The 17,254-nt window shown below is 61.3% G+C and overlaps 1 protein-coding gene across 2 annotated transcripts; it reads left to right on the top strand.

The window, feature by feature from the left end:
* Positions 1–6,932: 6,932 nt before the first annotated feature.
* Positions 6,933–16,430, top strand: LOXL3 (lysyl oxidase like 3). 2 transcript variants are annotated; one of them, XM_062493279.1, is made up of 15 exons: positions 6,933–7,233; positions 7,556–7,719; positions 8,081–8,292; positions 8,736–8,798; positions 11,144–11,203; positions 11,468–11,690; positions 11,922–12,102; positions 12,405–12,559; positions 13,296–13,469; positions 14,033–14,195; positions 14,581–14,824; positions 15,356–15,471; positions 15,576–15,712; positions 16,073–16,184; positions 16,357–16,430. In XM_062493279.1, the coding sequence occupies exons 1-15, from the start codon at positions 6,933–6,935 to the stop codon at positions 16,428–16,430; spliced, it is 2,379 nt and encodes a 792-aa protein (XP_062349263.1). The 2 variants fall into 2 exon arrangements, with proteins under 2 accessions (XP_062349263.1, XP_062349265.1); XM_062493281.1 differs by lacking the exon at positions 8,736–8,798.
* The last annotated feature ends 824 nt before the right edge of the window (positions 16,431–17,254 follow it).

The raw sequence follows: 17,254 nt of genomic DNA, 5'->3' as shown, positions 1-17,254 counted from the left end.
CCCATGAGCAGTGTTTGGGTTTGTGGTCCTGGAGCACGGCACGGTGCATTAGTGCTACGGGAGTGTCCCTATCACACAGGCTGGGCTGTCCAGCTCTCTCCATCCCCTGTGTGGCCTGAGATTGGGCAGCCAGCACTGGGGCTGGCTCTCGGCACTGAGGAACTGCTTGTCTCTATGGATTGATCCGGTATGGGATGCAGTGAGACAGCCTCTATTTTTGTGCCTGGGGCCTGAGGGAAGCGCTGTTCTCGGCAATAAAGCGTTTGCTGGGCTCTCACCATGGCTCGTTTCTTGGGGGAAAGTGTTGTGGTGCCAGCACATCCCTCTCACACCCTCATGCACTCTCGGGCATCTCGCACTGGCTGTTGCTACAGTCGCTCTTGTGTCCCCTCAAACAAAGCAGCTCTCCTCACATCCCAGCTGCTCCCCAACTTCACCCTGCTCTGCACTCCGGGAAGGTGCTCCAGCTTCTGTCAGTGTGAGCTCACGGCCCCAGCCCTGTAGGGCCTTCCCGTGGGAGGGGACCCCCGGGCTCGGAGGGGTCTGGGGACCCAGACAGGATGACCAAGGGGGGCGGGGGGGGGGGGGGGGTGTGAATCCATCCAGCCACCCCACCGCAGCCTCTGGAAAAGGGCAGCCAGGGGCAAACCATTCCTGGCTGTCTCCCTCTCTTGCCCTTTAGAGGCAAGGCAGCCCCAGCCCCGGGGTGAGGAGATGGCTGGGTGGGGTCGGCATGGCCAAAACCCCGGCAGCGGGGAACTCGGCTGGCAGCTCCCCGCGGCCCCAGGAGCGGCCGGGCAGCTCCGTCCCGGGGGGCCGGCCCTGGAGCCGAGCCCGGGCAGGGCGGGGGCTGGAGCCGGCCCCATGCCGGGGCGGCGGACCCGTCCGGGCCGTCCCGGTGGCGGGGCCGGGACCGCTCGGCGCGGACCGGGGCGGCCCCGGAGACGGGCACGGCGCGGGGCGGGCCGGGGCGGAGCGCGGCGGCACGGACCGAAATTGCTCGGCTCGCCACGGCAGGATACGATAGGGCACAGCACGGCTCGGCTCGGCTCGGCTCGGCTCGGCTCGGCTCGGCTCGGCTCGGCTCGGCTCGGCTCGGCACGGCTCGGCACGGTACGGCTCGGTTCGGCACGGCACTGCAGAACTTGGTACGGCTCGGTTCGGCTGGGTTGTGTTCGGTTCGGCACAGCCGGGCACGGCTCGGTTCGGTTCGGTACGGCACGGCCCGCCAGCACCGCGGAGATACCGCGCGGGGCCCGGGAGCGGCGGGGGCCGCGCCTTGCGGGGCCGGGGCGCCTCGGGGGCGTCCCGGGTGTGGCGATGCCGCCCCAAAGCCCCGGTGGTCGGAGCGTGTCCGTGGCGTGTCCGTGAGCGCTGCCGTGGTGCGGGAGCTGCCGTGGGCCGTGCCCCGCGGGCAGCGTGACCGGGGCGGGCAGCGCGGGTGTTCCGTCCCACGGGAAGCGGAGCCCGGCGGACCCGGCGGGGTTGTGGCCGCCGGTTCGGGGCTGTACTGTACCGCACCCCAAAGCGTGACCGGGGCTGCGCGCCGAGCTGCGGATGGGGGCTCAGGGTTTCCATGAAGACCGGACTTGATGCAGCTCATGGAAGAGAGAGGATGGATGGAGGGATGCGGGGCGGGAGGGCTGGCGGCGCTGGAAGGGAAGGGATGGTTCTTTGCGGTTGGCTTTTCGCCTTCCCAGCTGCTCTCCGAGGAGCCCGCAGCTGAGCCGGTTCCGTCTCCAGCAGATCCAGGACGGCTGGCTCCCTGCTCCAGGGTGTCTGGGACACCAGCCCCACCAGTAGCCCCATAGCCCCCAGCCCCGCTGCCCGCCCCTCAGCCCGTGGGGATGGCTGATGTTTGCGCATTCCTCCGAGGTCTTTCCGTCCTGCCGGCATCTGGTTCCTCCCAGGGCTGCCTCTCCCGGCTCCGGGGCAGCTCAGAGCAGAGCTGAGGGTCCTGCTGTGTCTTGAGGAGGCTGGGTGGGGGTAGGAGCTGCACGGAGCTGTGCTGTGACCTGCCCTGGCTTAGGGGGTGACAACAGGACATGGGGATATCAGATGTCCCAAAGCGGTTGGACCCGGAGTTGTCAGGGGAAGGGGAAGCCCTTCCCCAGCCCCAGCCCCAGCCAATGTTTTGTCCCTGCTGACACCCCGAGAGCTGGAGTGCCTGTTCTGCAGCAGAGTCCCTGTCCCTGCCTGGGATGGGGACACACAGTGGGTGGCAGGGGGAGACACCCTCCCTTCAGACAGCGAGGGGCAGTGAGTTCCCAGCCACAGGAGGTTGTAGTTTTGGGAGTGACACCAATCCTTCCAGGGAATTCCTATGGTCACCCTGGGCCACTTCCTGGTGCTTCTGGGACCAGTTTGTGGAACCCTGTTGCCTTCCAGACCCTGGTGATGCTTACCCCGGAGCTCTGCCCCGTGTCTGAGCAGGGTGGGGGTGTCAGGGCTCCCCTGCCTCATGAGTTCCCGGCACTCCAGGGCTGCCGGGAAGCGGGAAAAGCAGAGCAGACCCATGCAGGCAGCCAGATTGCGAAAGGGCCAGCGCTGGGCCGTGTGTGAGGGGGCCCTGGGGAGAAGGGGAGGGATGGAGCCCTGAAGCCATGGGACTCACCAGACCTTCTCCTGCCCTGACTGCTGGGGGACATGACCCCATTCTCTCAGGGATGTCCTGGCATGGGACATCAACAGAGAGTGACTGTGTCACCCCTTAACCTTCTCAAGGAAGGATAAACACAGCGAGCTTCCTCTCCCTTGTGCTGGCGGGTTTCCCAGGTCCTCGGTCTCTTGTGCTGCCCTTCTCTGAGGCCTCCCAGTTGTCAGTGCCTGGGATGCTCCATGTGGGTTTGTCCAAGGCTGCTGCTGTGCGAGAATGTCCCTGAGGGGCCTCTGTGGCCTGGCCCTTCCCTGCTGCTGTGGCTTGGGATGTTATCCCTGTGCTGCAGGGATGCCCCGTGCTGATCAAATACGTGGAGTTACCAGAGGACCTGCCTCACCAGGAGCTGTCCCTTTGCGAGGTCTGTTGGCCGTTCACTGGGGTTTTGGTGGGGCAGACTGATGTCCTGCTGTGTGCCCAGTGTGTGCTGAAGGACACACATGATTTGAACAGTCCTGGGCCTGGGACACCCCCACCAGCATGGCTGACCCCTCTGGAAGGGGCAGCCCCTGTGCAAAACGCAGAGCTATGTTGGGGACAGTGCCTGGCCATAAGAGCTGTAGGCCCTGTCAGGGTGATTCTGTCACCCACTGGGACAAGCAGAGCCGGTGGGCCAGCATGGGAGCAGTTTGAGCAGTGCCATGGCTCCTGCTGCCACGTGGGGCTGTCCCCTGCCCTGAAGGCTCCTCTCACCCATGCCAGCCACAGCAGTGCAGGGCTGAGACTGAGGACTGGAGGGATCCCCAGGATTTTGACTCTGCAGTACTCTCAGACATCCCACCCGCAGCCCCAGCTGTGCTGCAGGCTGGGATGTGGCTCGGGGCCTCGTGCACACCCGGCTGGGACATTCCTGAGGTTTCCCAGGCAGTGGCAAGAACCTGGGCTGCGTCCTGGCTCCCACGCCCTGCACTCACTCCAGCCAGCCCGTCCTCCAGAGCCCTTTACCCTTGCAGTGGAGCTCTGCTCAGCATCTGTGTCCAGGGCAGCACATCCAGAGTGGCACAAGCCCTGGTCCAAGAGGAGACTGTCCCTGACTGGAGCTGACAGCAGGATGGTCGGGATGCTGGGGTGGGCTCCCCATCCAGAGCAGCAGGCAGGGCTGGAGCAAAGCCTGTGAGCAGAATGAGTAGCCAGGCAGCAGGAGAGGAGCAAACGCACGGCTTGTGCCTCAGAGAGCGGAAAAAGTGATGTGGACAATGAGAGCCCTGTTAGCCTGACTGCCCAGGACATGGATATGGAGCGTGTTCGGAGAGGGAGGTGGTACAGGAATGGGGAAGGAGCCGTGCTGTGCTGCAGGGAGCTCGCATGGCAGCTGTCCTGGGCTGGGCATGGAAAAGGTTTTGGCCCCCCAGAGCTCAGCTGGGAATGTCACTGGGAAACTCTGAGGTGAGTGGTGGAGCTGAGGTGCCAGGGCAGAGGAGGCACAGTGGGGATGAGAGATGCTGGAGCAGAGCTGAAGCAGAACCCAGGAGCAGGGATTACAGACCCTGGAAGCCACGCTGCTGAGGCTCAGAGGGAAATCAAGGATTTGCTGCACAAAGCCCAAGGACTTTTCAGGTGCCATGCTCTGTTCTCTGGTCCTCTACATTTTGTTTCTCAATGCACAGATTTAAATTTTCCTCTTAGCCAAGGATTTAGGCTGCACGATGCTGATTCACCATGTCCCTATTCCCATCTGTTTTCCCCCATTTCTGTCTCTGCAGTCTGTACCAGGAAGGTACTTTTTTCCTCCTCCTGGCAGAGTTTTGCTTTGAAAAGCATGTGATCTTCACCAGAAGGCCCACGGAGTGGTGACTTCCCCATGTAACCACATTTTAGTTCCAGCAGGTGACCAGTTTTAATCCACTTAGGAGAAGGTGCACTGATTTTGTTGAGTGCTAATTATTCATTAAAAGGTGGTGCAAGATGAATTGAATGCCTTCCAGTCTCAGCCTGTTAGATCAACACAGTTACTCCAATTAACAGGACCTGTGATCTCATAAAAGGCCATTCCTACTTCCTGACACGGGCCGTTTCTGCTGGACTGTGGAGATTGGCATTAATTGTGCTGCTGTCCTTCAGGGTTGTACTGACCCTGTTGTGAAACTGCCCAGTTCCACAGCAGAGCATCCATCCTCCTCGCTCAGGAGTGCTGGGGAAGCTCCAATCCCTGTGCGCTCCAGCTTTCCCTGAGGAAACACACCCCCGGGTGTGTTACAGTTAGCACTGAGAGGACCCACATTCGTGTGTCAGGACAGCTCTGAGGGTTTACAGCCCTTCCTCTGGGCAGGGCGATGTCCCCTCGGTGATGCAAGGGTGGAATAGAAAGTTTTGTTACTGCTGCGAGATGGCAAACTTATCCCTTCACTGCTTGGTGTGGAGGTGAGGATGGAGAATCCCCATTCCAAGCCCAGAGATCCCCTTTCCTAAGCCACTGGCAGGGCTGGAGTGGCCCTTTGCACTCACCCTCCCTTCCTGCTGGCTGGGTAAAAGGTTCAGCAGAGTATTTCCTCGCTGTCTGCCCACAAACACACGTCCTGCTGAGCTCTGCTGTTCTCACAGTGCCAGAGCAGGCAGCTGAGGCACCAGGAGCCCAGAGCTGGCTCTCACCAGCCCCAGGGCTCCCAGATGCCTGGGCCATGGCCCCACGAGATCTCTGGTGTCCCCTGTGCCCCAGCTATGATAGAGGAGAGACCCAGACTCACGCTGATGTGGTTACTCTGAAGGGAGGTAATGTGCTTCATGGAACTATAGGGTTGGAAGAGACCTTCAGGCTCCTCGACTCCAACCTGTGACCAGTCCCCACTTTTCAGCCAGACCAGAATACTGAGTGCCATGTCCAGTCATTCTCACGACTGTGTCTGGTGTAGAACTGGATCAGCAGTGCTGGTCCTTGTTACTCTTCTCTCTCTTCCTGAACATCTCTGCAGGCACCAGGCTCATCCTGAGACTCTCACTGCTCCTGGTGGCACCTCCAACGTGACATGTGCCCAAGGGGGCAGGCAGGCAGCAGGGCTGGCCCCTGAGGAGGCTTGTGTTGGTGTTATGGGTGTGGAAAAGGGGCTGGCTCTGGCCACCATGCTGGTTCATTCTTGCCTCAGCCCAGGAGGCATTCTTAAGAGGCTGGAGTGTGGGCCAGGTCTTCATCATCTGGAAAAGTGACCCAAACAGGAATGGGGCTGATTCCTCTGTGAAAACGCTGCCCTGGAGGCTGGTGGGGAGGTGGAGCAGCTATGCCAGCCCCTAGCTCTGAGTGGAGTTTGAATTTGTTTTCCTTTCTCTGTGACACTGCAGCTAAATATGGGGATTTTAAATCACCCTGGGAAAGCCAAAACTTGTTGTTTTTAATGTTTTCTTATGGCAGGCATGGTCTGTGTGAGTGCAGCGGTCATGATCTGTGCTCAGGGGGTACTTGGAGACAGAGACATCCTGCTGGGGGAATGCCCTGGGGGTGTTTTGGGGGAATGCTTTCCCACCATGGAAGGGACTGGCAGGGATGGTGGCACCAGGCTGCAGTGGACAGGGAGGTGGGCAAGTGACCATGCTGGTGGTCATGGGCCAGCATCTGTCAGAGCTTTTCAACACCACCCATGCAGAAATGCTGCTCCTGAGCTACAGGATCCATGGGAATAGCACACTGGGAAGGGAGGGCAGCTCACAGAGAAGGGTTTTCACTATTGTTTGCCGTGGGACTGGTGCAGGAATACCACATCTCCCTCAGGTATTCAGGGAGCCACAAATATTGTCGGAGGAATGGAGGAACGCAGCACAGAGGAATGTGAATACTCCGGCTGCCTCGCTCGTCACAGAGGGCAGGAGTGTGGGCTGGAATTCCCTCAGCCAGCAGCCATTCCCTGCTCCTGCTGGATCGAGCTCCTGGCCGGTCCAGCCAGGCTTTCCCTGTGCCCTGAGCCTGTTCCAGCTCCCTTAGCTCTGGCAGTTCATCCCCTTCTTTCCATTCACCTCTAGAGGGGTGTGCACACCCCTGTGCCCATCTGCCCTCACTGCCCTTTAGATGTGACTGGACAGCGTGGTGGGAGCTCAGCAGGGGTTGTTGGCAGAGGGGGACAGGGGACAGGGACACTGGGCAGGTCCCTGACAGCCCCAGGGGTGCAGGGGCTGTGTGTTGGAGGCACTCTGGCCAGGACAGGGCACGTGGTTGTGCTGGTTCTGGGCAGTGGGTTTAACCAGCACAGGGCTGGGCAGGGGGGCTGGATGGGGGTGCTGATGTTCCACCAGCGGACCTCAAGTCTCACCAAGCACCTGACCCTGTCTGCCCCTACAGCTCCACACTGCCATGGGAGGCTGCGGCTCGCGGGCATGGCTGGTGCTGCTGGGCAGCGCGTGGCTGTGGGTGGGCAGTGCCCAGCCCAGCCCCACGGGCCCCACACATGGCCCTGGACCCCAGCTGAGGTTCCGCCTGGCCGGTTACCCCCGCAAACACAACGAGGGCCGCGTCGAGGTCTTCTACAACGACGAGTGGGGAACCATCTGCGACGACGACTTCACGCTGGGCAACGCTCACGTGCTGTGCCGGCACCTCGGCTTCGTGGCTGCCACTGGCTGGGCCCACAGCGCCAAGTATGGCAAAGGAGTCGGTAAGAGACGGGTGGTGGGCACAGCATCCCCCTGGCACAGCCCCCACCCTGCCTGGAGTGGGGTGGGTGCCCTGGCAGGGCAAGTTTTGTGTTTGCAGAGTGCCTGGCAGTGATTGTGTGCTCGTGTGTGCGCACGTGAGAGCTTTCTGTCTGTCAGAGCAGCCCCTCGGGGAGGTCGAGACTCCCCATCTGCAGATCCCCCGCCCAGAACTTTACTCTTGGTATTTCACTGGTCTCAGCTTCGTGGTCCCTGGCCATGGTCTGTGGGCACGTTCCCTGCTCCCAGGACATGCTTGGCTCACCCCTAGGCTGTGTCTGTCAGGGCGGATCTGGCTGGACAATGTGAACTGTGCTGGAAGTGAGAAGAGCATCGGGGACTGCAAACACCGGGGCTGGGGGAACAGCGACTGCAGCCATGAGGAAGACGCAGGTGTTGTTTGCAAGGATGAGCGCATTCCAGGCTTCAAGGACTCCAACGTCATCGAGGTGAGGAAGCTGCTGGCCAGAGTGGGCAGCTGGTGATGTCCAGGATGCCACGGGGCGTGGGGCAGTCTGAGAACTCTCCCTGGGGTGCAGGAGAGAGCACTGGCTTTCCAGGTTGTTCTCCCTGGATATATACCTAGGGACCCCAGGGGACAAGAAGCACTGAGTTCTCTGGATGAGGTTCAGTCCTTGACTGCCCGGAGCCATCAGATGTGGCCAGTAGGAATGCAGGACTGGCTATCCCTGTGCCCCACCTGTGACTGGGGACCCCTCTCCTGCATCCTTGGAGATTCCCTGGGAGTGGGCTGGCAGGAGGAGGGGTGATGGGATGTGATGTGAGCTGGGGCTGACCTGATGCACACAGACCGAGCAGAGCCATGTGGAGGAGGTCCGGCTGAGGCCAGTGGTGTCCGGGGGACGGCGGCAGCTGCCGGTGACAGAGGGCATCGTGGAGGTGCGCTACAAGGACAGCTGGGCACAGATCTGTGACCAGGGCTGGGACGGCCACAACAGCCGCGTCGTCTGTGGCATGATGGGCTTCCCAGCAGAGAAGAAAGTCAACAGGAACTTCTACAAGTGAGTGAGGCCAGCAGGGAGCCCACAGGGGTGGGGTGTCCAAGCAGAGCCAGGGGCACGGGGCTGGGAATGGTGCCAGGGATTGGGGTAGTGATGGGGGGACAGCAGAGGTTGTGCTGTGGGGTGTTGTGGCTCCTAAAATCCCTCCCACCCTGCTGCTCGCCAGTCCAAGCCCCAGCTGGCCATCTGAACACTTGCTAACCAAGCTGGGGAGCCGTGGGGTGATTGGGGGTCCATGGCTATCCCTTTACCACACATACTACAGCAAATACCACTCCAAGGGGAGCACTTTTGCTCCCTGGCAGTGCTGTCCCCAACCCAAGGGGAGGTTTGCAGCTATCAGGGGATGCTCCAGCCACACCAAGGCTTGAGCAAGGGGTACGGACGCGCCGTGCCTGGCACTGTGTGTGCCCTGAGCAGGCAGCTTCAATATTGCTCTGCAGGCGGCTGAAGCGAGCAGCCAGGATGAAGGGCCACAGCCCGAGGCTGGGCCAGGGTGCCAGCAGGTAAGGGGCCAGGGTGCCCCATCTGCTGAGCCATGGCAGAGCTGGGCTGCCCGGCCCCACCAGTCTCTGCCGTCAGAATGGATCCAGGCACAAACAGATCCAGACGGAGCAGACTGAAGGCTTGGGCTGTGCTGGCCCAGTAGGACAAACCCCATCCCAGGGGACCTGCCTGTGCATGCTGGGGTCCTCCATTCCCCGCGAGAGACGATCTCCCTCCCAGGCTGGTCATGTTCCAGGCAGAGCAGCCCTGTCCTGCACACCAGGCAGGAGTCCCTCCTGGGAGGGGAGCAGGAGGCCTCGGAGCAGAGCCGTCTCTCCTGGCAGATATGGAGGAAGGGCTGTGGGAATGGGCTGCTTTCTGCAGAAAGCAGCAGTGGGGACCCTGGAAAGGCTGTGCACCCCTCCATTCCCTGTAGGATGGGCTGGTGTGGGCACCAGAGCCCATGCTCAGCAGTGTTGATGGGCACAGTGTGGCAGGTCCTGCCCCAAGTGCCACATCTGCTTGGGGTCTCTTGCATCCTCTGCCCACTCACTCTTGCTGCCTTTCTGCCAGGCCAAGGGGATGGTGTGGCTGCCTTTTCCCTCCGTCCCTGAATCCTGCTGCTGGATTTGTTGGTGGATACAGTGAGTCAGAGCCCATCCTCTTTGAGCTCTTTCCTGAGCCCGCTGCCACAATGCTCTGCCTCAGTCCCTCCACCTTCCCTGGTGCTGAATGTGCCCTACATCCACTGTAAGCTCTTCATTGTGACATTCCCAGGTCTGTGTCCCCAGCAGTCATCCTTGCCAGCTCCTGCATCTGGCAATGGGAATTCAGGCAGGGTCATCCCATTCCTCAACCCCCACATGAAGGTCCTGTTTACTCCAGTGTGCTGTTTTCTATCTGGTTTGGTGATGACTGTCCCTTTCCCAGCAAGCAGGTCTTTCCCCTGCAGCACTGGGGAAGATGTTTTCTGTCTCCATGAGGTTGCAGTCCTGTCCCTCTGCCCTGAGCAGGAACTGGCTCCTGCAAGCCACACTGTTTTGTAGGGGCTGATCAGTCTGGGGCTGCACAGCCATGATCATATGAAGGCACAGGCTAATTCCAGGCTGGAAGAAACCTCTGGGAGTCCTGGTCCAGCTCCCTGTGTGAAGCACAGCCAGCTGTGGGTTAAACCCAGGGCTTCATCCAGCTGGCTTTTGAAACCTTCCAAGGATGGAAATTCTGCAGCCCTGTGGTCTCTGCTCCGCTATGGAACAGCCCTCATGGGCAAAAGCTTTTCCTTACCCTGAGCCTGAACCTTTTGTTGTCAGTCACGCCTCTTTTCTCTTGTGTTCTTCCCTCCCTGTTGGAAGAGCCAAGATGCTCACAGCTCCCACCTCAGCCATGGCTGGAACTGTCCCACACCCCCCATCTCCTCCCACACCGCTGTCTTGCTGCTCTCCCTGGGGCTTGCACCACATACATGACATCTTCTTGTCCTGGGGACCCAGGATACAGGATCCAGAAGTGGTTTCCTGAGTGTGAATGGGCACTGATGCCCTCTGGCTGTCTGAATGCTAGCCCCGTGCTGTGTCCTCGCTGGGCTGTGCAGGCTGACACCAACCTGTGCTGGCCTGTGGGGACAATGGCCAGGCTTAGTTCCATCTGGTCCCTGGCACTGTCAGTCCCTTGCCCTCCTTTGGGCCACTCTGGTCTTCACTCCTTGTATCTTCTGAATTTTTGGCTCTGCTCAGCATCTTCCTCCCTGAGGGAAGCAAGCATTTGAGGATGTTGGGATTGCACCAGCACCCTGTGTGTGCTGATCCCCAAGCAGCTTCCCCTCATGGCTCAGCCTGTGCCAGGACTGCTTCCCTCACTGGCAGCAGGTCCTTGCCAGCCTGCAGCAAGTCCCACCGTGCCCCATGGCTCCAGGGCAAGCACCCTGGGGCTGCTGTTCTGCTTGCTTGGTGCTGCTTCCCAGGTGTCCTGCACCTTGGGGACACAGTGGTGGCATGATATCTGGATGAAGACACAGACACACCTGACCCACACCTGACCGATCAAATGGTGGCTGCTGGTGTTTGATCTTTTGCCATGTGACAAGGCAGAGCAGGATGTGAATGCATCCAGCAGTTTCCTGGTGGGATGCATGCAGGAAACTGCATCATTGCTGCAGGGTGTGGGTGTGTCACACTGCTGGCAGCAGATGATGCTGTTGCACCCCTGTGTGACACAAAGGGGATGCACATGAGTCTTCCTGAGGGCCAAGGTGTCCAGTTCAGCCTCCAGTGAAGCCAGGGCAGTCTGTGCTCCCTGTGTCATTGCTGCTGGCAGAGGTGACAGCCTAAGGCCCTGTGTTTCATGATGGTTGTTTTCTATTTTCCAGGCTGGCCTCCAAATCTCAGCCTAAACAAAAGCGCAGGGAGGACGTAGGGCTCAAGAAGAGGTAAATGGCTCCAGTGGAGAGCCAGAGACAGGAGCCTCGTGCAGTCCTACCAGATCTGTGTGTGTTCCCACATGTGTCCCTGTGTTGCTGGGGGTGTGGGACAGGCAGTTGGCAAGGGGTAGGTGCCTGGCAGGCACTGTGTGTCACCCTGGGGACAGGACAAGGGGCACAGCCAGTGCATGCAGCTGCAGGCAGGGTGGCTGGTGACACCTCCGCTGCCACTGGCCCCACTGGCCATGGCTCAGGGCTCCTCTCCCCTCACAGGCTCTTCACGGAGCGACAGCAGCTCAACTACCGCCTGCACTCGGTGTCCTGCACGGGGACAGAGGTGCACCTGTCCATGTGCTCCTTTGAGTTCTACCGAGGCAACTCCTCAGCAGCTTGCGGGGCTGGCATGCCCGCTGTGGTCAGCTGCGTGCCCGGGCCCCTCTTCGCCGCTGGCAATGCCCACAAGAAGAAACAGCGCCAGCAGCAGCAGCAGGGCCAGGTGAGCCCTGCAGGGAGGGGAATGAGTCCTGTGGTGGCCCAGAGCTGGACAGCGCCCCACAGCCAGGCTCTGTTCCCTGGGCTCTGCCCCCTGGGCTCTGCAGGGTTGCTGGGTGACCAGCTACAGAGCAGGAGGTAGGGATGGTGTCCTGTCCCTGCACATCCCAGGAGCCGTGGCCAGCACTGTGTTGTGCCATTCCACACTACCCCACACCTGTCCCTGCTCCCACAGCCCCGGATCCGGCTGAAGGGCGGTGCGAGGATTGGTGAGGGCCGCGTTGAGGTGCTCAGGAGCAGCGAGTGGGGCACGATCTGTGATGACCGCTGGAACCTGCAGTCGGCCAGCGTCGTGTGCCGCGAGCTGGGCTTCGGCAGCGCCAAGGAGGCCCTCACCGGGGCACGCATGGGGCAAGGTGAGGCTGCCAGGGCAGAGGGGCCAGGCATCCCCTCTTAGAGCTGTGGATGAGGCACTTATCCAGGCTTTGCTTGGCTGGGGTGTCCTGTGGGCACTGGGCTGCTGGATGCACACAGAGCGTCCCAGTGGGATCACAGCCACCCAACAACACTGCCCCGGGGAACAGCTGCTGTGGAGGCTGGAGTGTCCAACTCCCTTAGACCTGCCAAGAAGAGAGGGCAGCCTTGGGCACAGGGTGGCCCTGGGCATCTCTGTGTCACAGGGCCCTGATTTCTGTCCTGATGCCCTGTCCTCCGGCAGGGACGGGCCCCATTCACCTGAACGAGGTGCAGTGCCGGGGCACCGAGAAGTCCCTCTGGAACTGTCCCTTCAGGAACATCACACAGGAGGACTGCAAGCACTCGGAGGATGCGGCTGTTCGCTGCAACATCCCCTACATGGGCTACGAGAACCTGGTGCGCACCACGGGGGGCTGCTGGCTCCATGGGGCTCCCAGCAGCAGGGTCTCAGAGTGGGGTGTTGGGAAAGGCCCACAGGATCCATGGGACCTCATCTCTGCTCTGCACCCTACACATTTCTCCCTGCTCTGGGGCAAGGGCTGCCCTGGGAGCTCAGGGATTTTGTGGGTGGGAGCCCCTGCGAGGAAGGGGTGGAGGGGAGGCTGTGGGGTCTCTGGGTGCTCTGTGGATGCTGCTCTGTGAGTGGAGGTGTGGAACAGCTGCTCCCTGCTGCTTTTCTTGCTGCCAGCCTGTGCCCACTCCCCAGCAGAAACACCAGAAAAAAAAAATCACGGTGAGCCAACCAAGAGAGATTTTTTTTCTTTTTTTAAGGTGTGATGAAACAAGCAAATGGAGCCACTTGTTCCTGTTTGCCCTGGCCCATTGTTTCATCCATTTTGAGCTTTTTAAATTATCTTTAACTCTTTCCCACCTGTCATTTCTGAAATGATCCCATTTCAAAATGAACTGTTTCCCCTGCGCTGGTGAGACAATTCCCAAACTCAAAAGCAGTGTCTTGTCCCCAAATCCACCAGTTCTGGCAAGTTCGCTGCCCACTAAAGCTGTGCTTGGCTCTGCTCAATTCCTGGCTTCCCAATCCCCTGCAGCACAGGATAGGGGCTGGGACAGTCCTGCAGTCCAGGGGGAGCATCACCTGTGATGGTGATGACGCTGCCACTGCCTTTTTCTGCAGATTCGGCTGAGTGGGGGCCGGAGCCGCTTCGAGGGGCGGGTCGAGGTGGCGGTGGGGGCTGGCGACGGGGACCAGCCCCGCTGGGGTCTGGTCTGCGGCGAAGGCTGGGGTACGCTCGAGGCCATGGTGGCCTGTCGCCAGCTGGGTCTGGGATTCGCTAACCACGGCTTACAAGTAGGTGCCAACACCAGCTTGGCCAGGGCAGCAGCAGCCACCACCACTGCTCACGGGGCTGGGGAACAGGGGTGGACGGGGATGGCGGTGGGGCAGGAGATGGCACAGCTTGGGGTGCCCGCTCACGGCCCCAGGGCTTCCCCGCAGATCCGCCTGGCTGGCGGGAGGACGGAATTTGAGGGCCGCGTGGAGGTGAAGCGAGGCAGTAAGTGGGGCACGGTCTGCAGCGATGGCTGGACCACCAAGGAGGCCATGGTGGCCTGTCGTCAGCTCGGCCTGGGCTACTCCCTGCACGCGGTGACGGTAGGTGCCAGCGGGGAGGGTTCCGGTGACTCCCTGGTGAGCACAGGCACCAGCTGGTATTCCCCAAATGACCATGGGGCTGCATGGGAATAGATGGGGACAGAGGAACGTGGCTGCTCCGTGTCACAGGATGGGACCCACGTGGGCAGCTAGGGGCCTGGCCAGCTGTGGTGGGGGGCTTGGCTGCAGCCTGGGTATAAGTGATCCTGGGCAATCCAGCCACCAGCACTTCCACCCACCCTGCCTCACCCCCTCCCCAGGAGACGTGGTACTGGGACGCCAGCAACGTGACAGAGATGGTCATGAGCGGGGTGAAGTGTGCTGGCCACGAGATGTCCCTGAGCCACTGCCAGCACCACGGCGCCAGCCTGAGCTGCAGGAACACGGGCACGCGCTTCGCAGCGGGCGTCATCTGCTCCGAGAGTGAGCGGCCACGGGGGCTGCGGGCAGTGGGGTCTGCAGGCAGTGGGGTCTGCGGGCAGTGGAGTTTGCGCGCGGTGGGGTTTGTGGACAGCAGGGTCTGCAGGCAATGGGGTCTGTGGGCATTGGGGTCTGCGAGCAGTGGGGTCTGTGGGCAGTGGGGTCTGGGCAGTGGGGTCTGCAGGCAGCAGCGTTGTGAGACCAGGGGCTGTGGTCAGTGGGGTTTGCAGACGGAGGTCAGGGGTCAGTCAATGCCCAGCCAATAGGGAGGACACAATTCCCCCCTGTCTGGCTCAGCCCTGCCAGCACTGGGCACTACCCCATCCTTTCCACTCGCCCTATCTCTGCCGAGAGCAGGGCCTGTCCCTGAGCAGCCGCCTGTCCCCAGCTGCCTCTGACCTGCTGCTGCATGCACCGCTGGTGCAGGAGACGGCGTACATCGAGGACCGGCCGCTGCACATGCTGTACTGCGCCGCCGAGGAGAACTGCCTGGCCAGCTCGGCCCGCCTGGCCAACTGGCCCTACGGACACCGCCGCCTGCTCCGCTTCTCCTCCCAGATCCACAACCGCGGCCGTGCCGACTTTCGCCCCAAGGCTGGCCGCCACTCCTGGGTCTGGCACGAGTGCCACCGGTGTGTGTGTGTGTGTGGGGCACGGGCAGGGAGGGGCGTTGGGCAGGGGACAGATGGGGCTGGGGTCAGGGTGGGGAGAGGGGGGTGGTGCTGCAGTGGGCTGGGTGAGGGCCGCACTGGGTACTGAAAGAGAGTGACACTATCCAAGTTTGACACTGAGTGAGGGTGACACTGGATGAGAGTGACGCTGGGGGAGGGTGACACTGGATAGCCCCAGTCTGCTTCCTAGGGTCCAATTGGTTTGGCTTAGGGCTGTTCATGAATGAGCAGTGTTGAGGCTGGGGTCTCCAAAAGGGCAGGGATGGGGCTGCAGGCTGTGCTCTGCAGCTGAGCCCTCTGCTTGCCTGGGCCAGCTGGCTGGGAACAGCTGTGTCCCCTTCCAGGGCAGGACACAGCTCTGCCCAACCTCACAGTGCTGCCACCTCAGAGCAGGGGCTGTGGGGACATTCCTGGTGGCAAGGAACCAGGCAGGTGGCAGGGGGCTGATGCAGGACAGGGCTGTCTGGAGCAGGTGCTTGCTCCCTCCCACAGGCACTACCACAGCATGGACATCTTTACCCACTACGACATCCTGACCCCCAACGGCACCAAGGTGGCCGAGGGACACAAGGCCAGCTTCTGCCTGGAGGACACTGAGTGCGAGGAAGGTGGGCAACATGGGGCCCTGCAGCACCATCCCTGTCTGTGTACCCACCATGGGGCCTGGCTGGGGGTCTCAGCAGGGACAAGCTGTGTCTCCTCCTGCCCACAGATGTGGCCAAGAGGTACGAGTGTGCCAACTTTGGGGAGCAGGGCATCACCGTGGGCTGCTGGGACCTGTACCGACATGACATCGACTGCCAGTGGATCGACATCACTGATGTCAAGCCAGGCAACTACATCCTGCAGGTGCTGCATCTGACCCTCCCCAGCCCCTCTTGCCATGTTCCCAGCCTCTGTCCCTGCACCTCAGCCCTCCACACACTTCAGCCCCTCATCCCTCTCTCCCACTGGAGTTCATTGGGACTGGTGTGTGTGCTGGCATGGGATAGTGCCTGTCCTAGTGCCCACAGACGTGCAGGGCTGCTCAGACATGCTGCTACATGGGTTTTCCAACTTTGAGCAGCACTGCTCATGGGCACAAGGTGCACAGGGACAGGACCACCCCACCACATCAGCAGCCTTGGAGCTCTCCAGCACACCCACCACAGCTGGGGAGACACATCCTGTAGGTCTGGGACAGGGGGTCTCACTGTCAATGCTCCACAGGTTGTGATCAACCCCAACTTCGAGGTGGCAGAAAGTGACTTCACCAACAATGCCATGAAATGCAACTGCAAGTACGACGGGCACCGCATCTGGGTGCACAGCTGCCACATTGGTAATGGCCTGGGGCACGGCGCAGGGGTGAGGGAGGAGGGCAGTGACAGGGCTGCAGGAAGCCACGAGGATGAGGATGGGCTGGGAGTGCCGGGAGCAGCTACAGTGGAAGGTGCTGGCAGGGCAGGGGATGCACTGCACCAGAGCCAACAGCCCCTGCCCTCTGTCCTTAGGAGATGCGCTCAGCGAGGAGGCCAACAAGCGGTTTGAGCAGTACCCAGGTCAGCTCAACAACCAGATTTCATAGGGCCCCGGGCCTGGGGAGACAGGCATCTCCCTCCCTCACCCCATATGGGTGGGAGGAAGCCGCTGGGAGACCGGCAGGGAGGCCTGATGCCCAGTGCTGCTGCCACGGTGTCCTGCCGGGGACTGCCCAAGACTTGCCACCGGCTGCCCTTCCCCACCTCGGGGGGGCTGGTGCTGGAGGCACCGACACCTGCACCTCCCAGCCTGGGGCTGCCACCCCAACCACTGGCCAGAAGACGGTGGCCCCATCCCCTGGGCTGTGGCACACGGGTACGGTCTGGGAGGTCCTGCACCCCCCACCGCTCCATCCTTCCCATCCCAGTTGCACCCCAACTCCCACTCCCCCCTTCAGCCCTGGTTCCCTCACCCCACAGCTCTCCCCCTCAGCTGGCCCCAGGAGCCCCTGGTCCCCCAGGGATGGTGCAGGTGTCTCTGCCCACAGTGCTGCCCAGGGGGTGGCTCCTATCCCATCTCTCAGTTGTAATTTTATTTCCTCTATAAAGTTGTAAGTTCTATTTCCCAATGGCTGCTGGCACGTCTCTGGGTTGGGATGAGGAACCTGGCAGGAGCAGGTGGCACTGTTCATGCTGCAGGACTGGTCACCACACTGGCACAGTGTGGGAGCATCCCCTGGCCCCTGCAATGCCTCATTCACACAGCCCTGGCCCCACACCAGCCCCCCAGCACCCTCCTCAGCCAGGGCCTGTCCTCTGGGAGAAGCCCAGGTAGGTGAGAGGAATGGACCAGCATGAACCCCACAGCAAGCATCGTGTCAGGGGGAACTGAGGAGCAGGAATGTGGTGAAGAGCTGGTCCCCCCTCACCA

The sequence above is a fragment of the Cinclus cinclus genome, chromosome 5 (genome assembly GCF_963662255.1).
Source record: "Cinclus cinclus chromosome 5, bCinCin1.1, whole genome shotgun sequence".
NCBI lineage: Eukaryota > Metazoa > Chordata > Aves > Passeriformes > Cinclidae > Cinclus > Cinclus cinclus.
The sequence above is the reverse complement of the archived record's forward strand: the minus strand, read 5'-3'. Positions and strand labels throughout refer to the sequence as shown.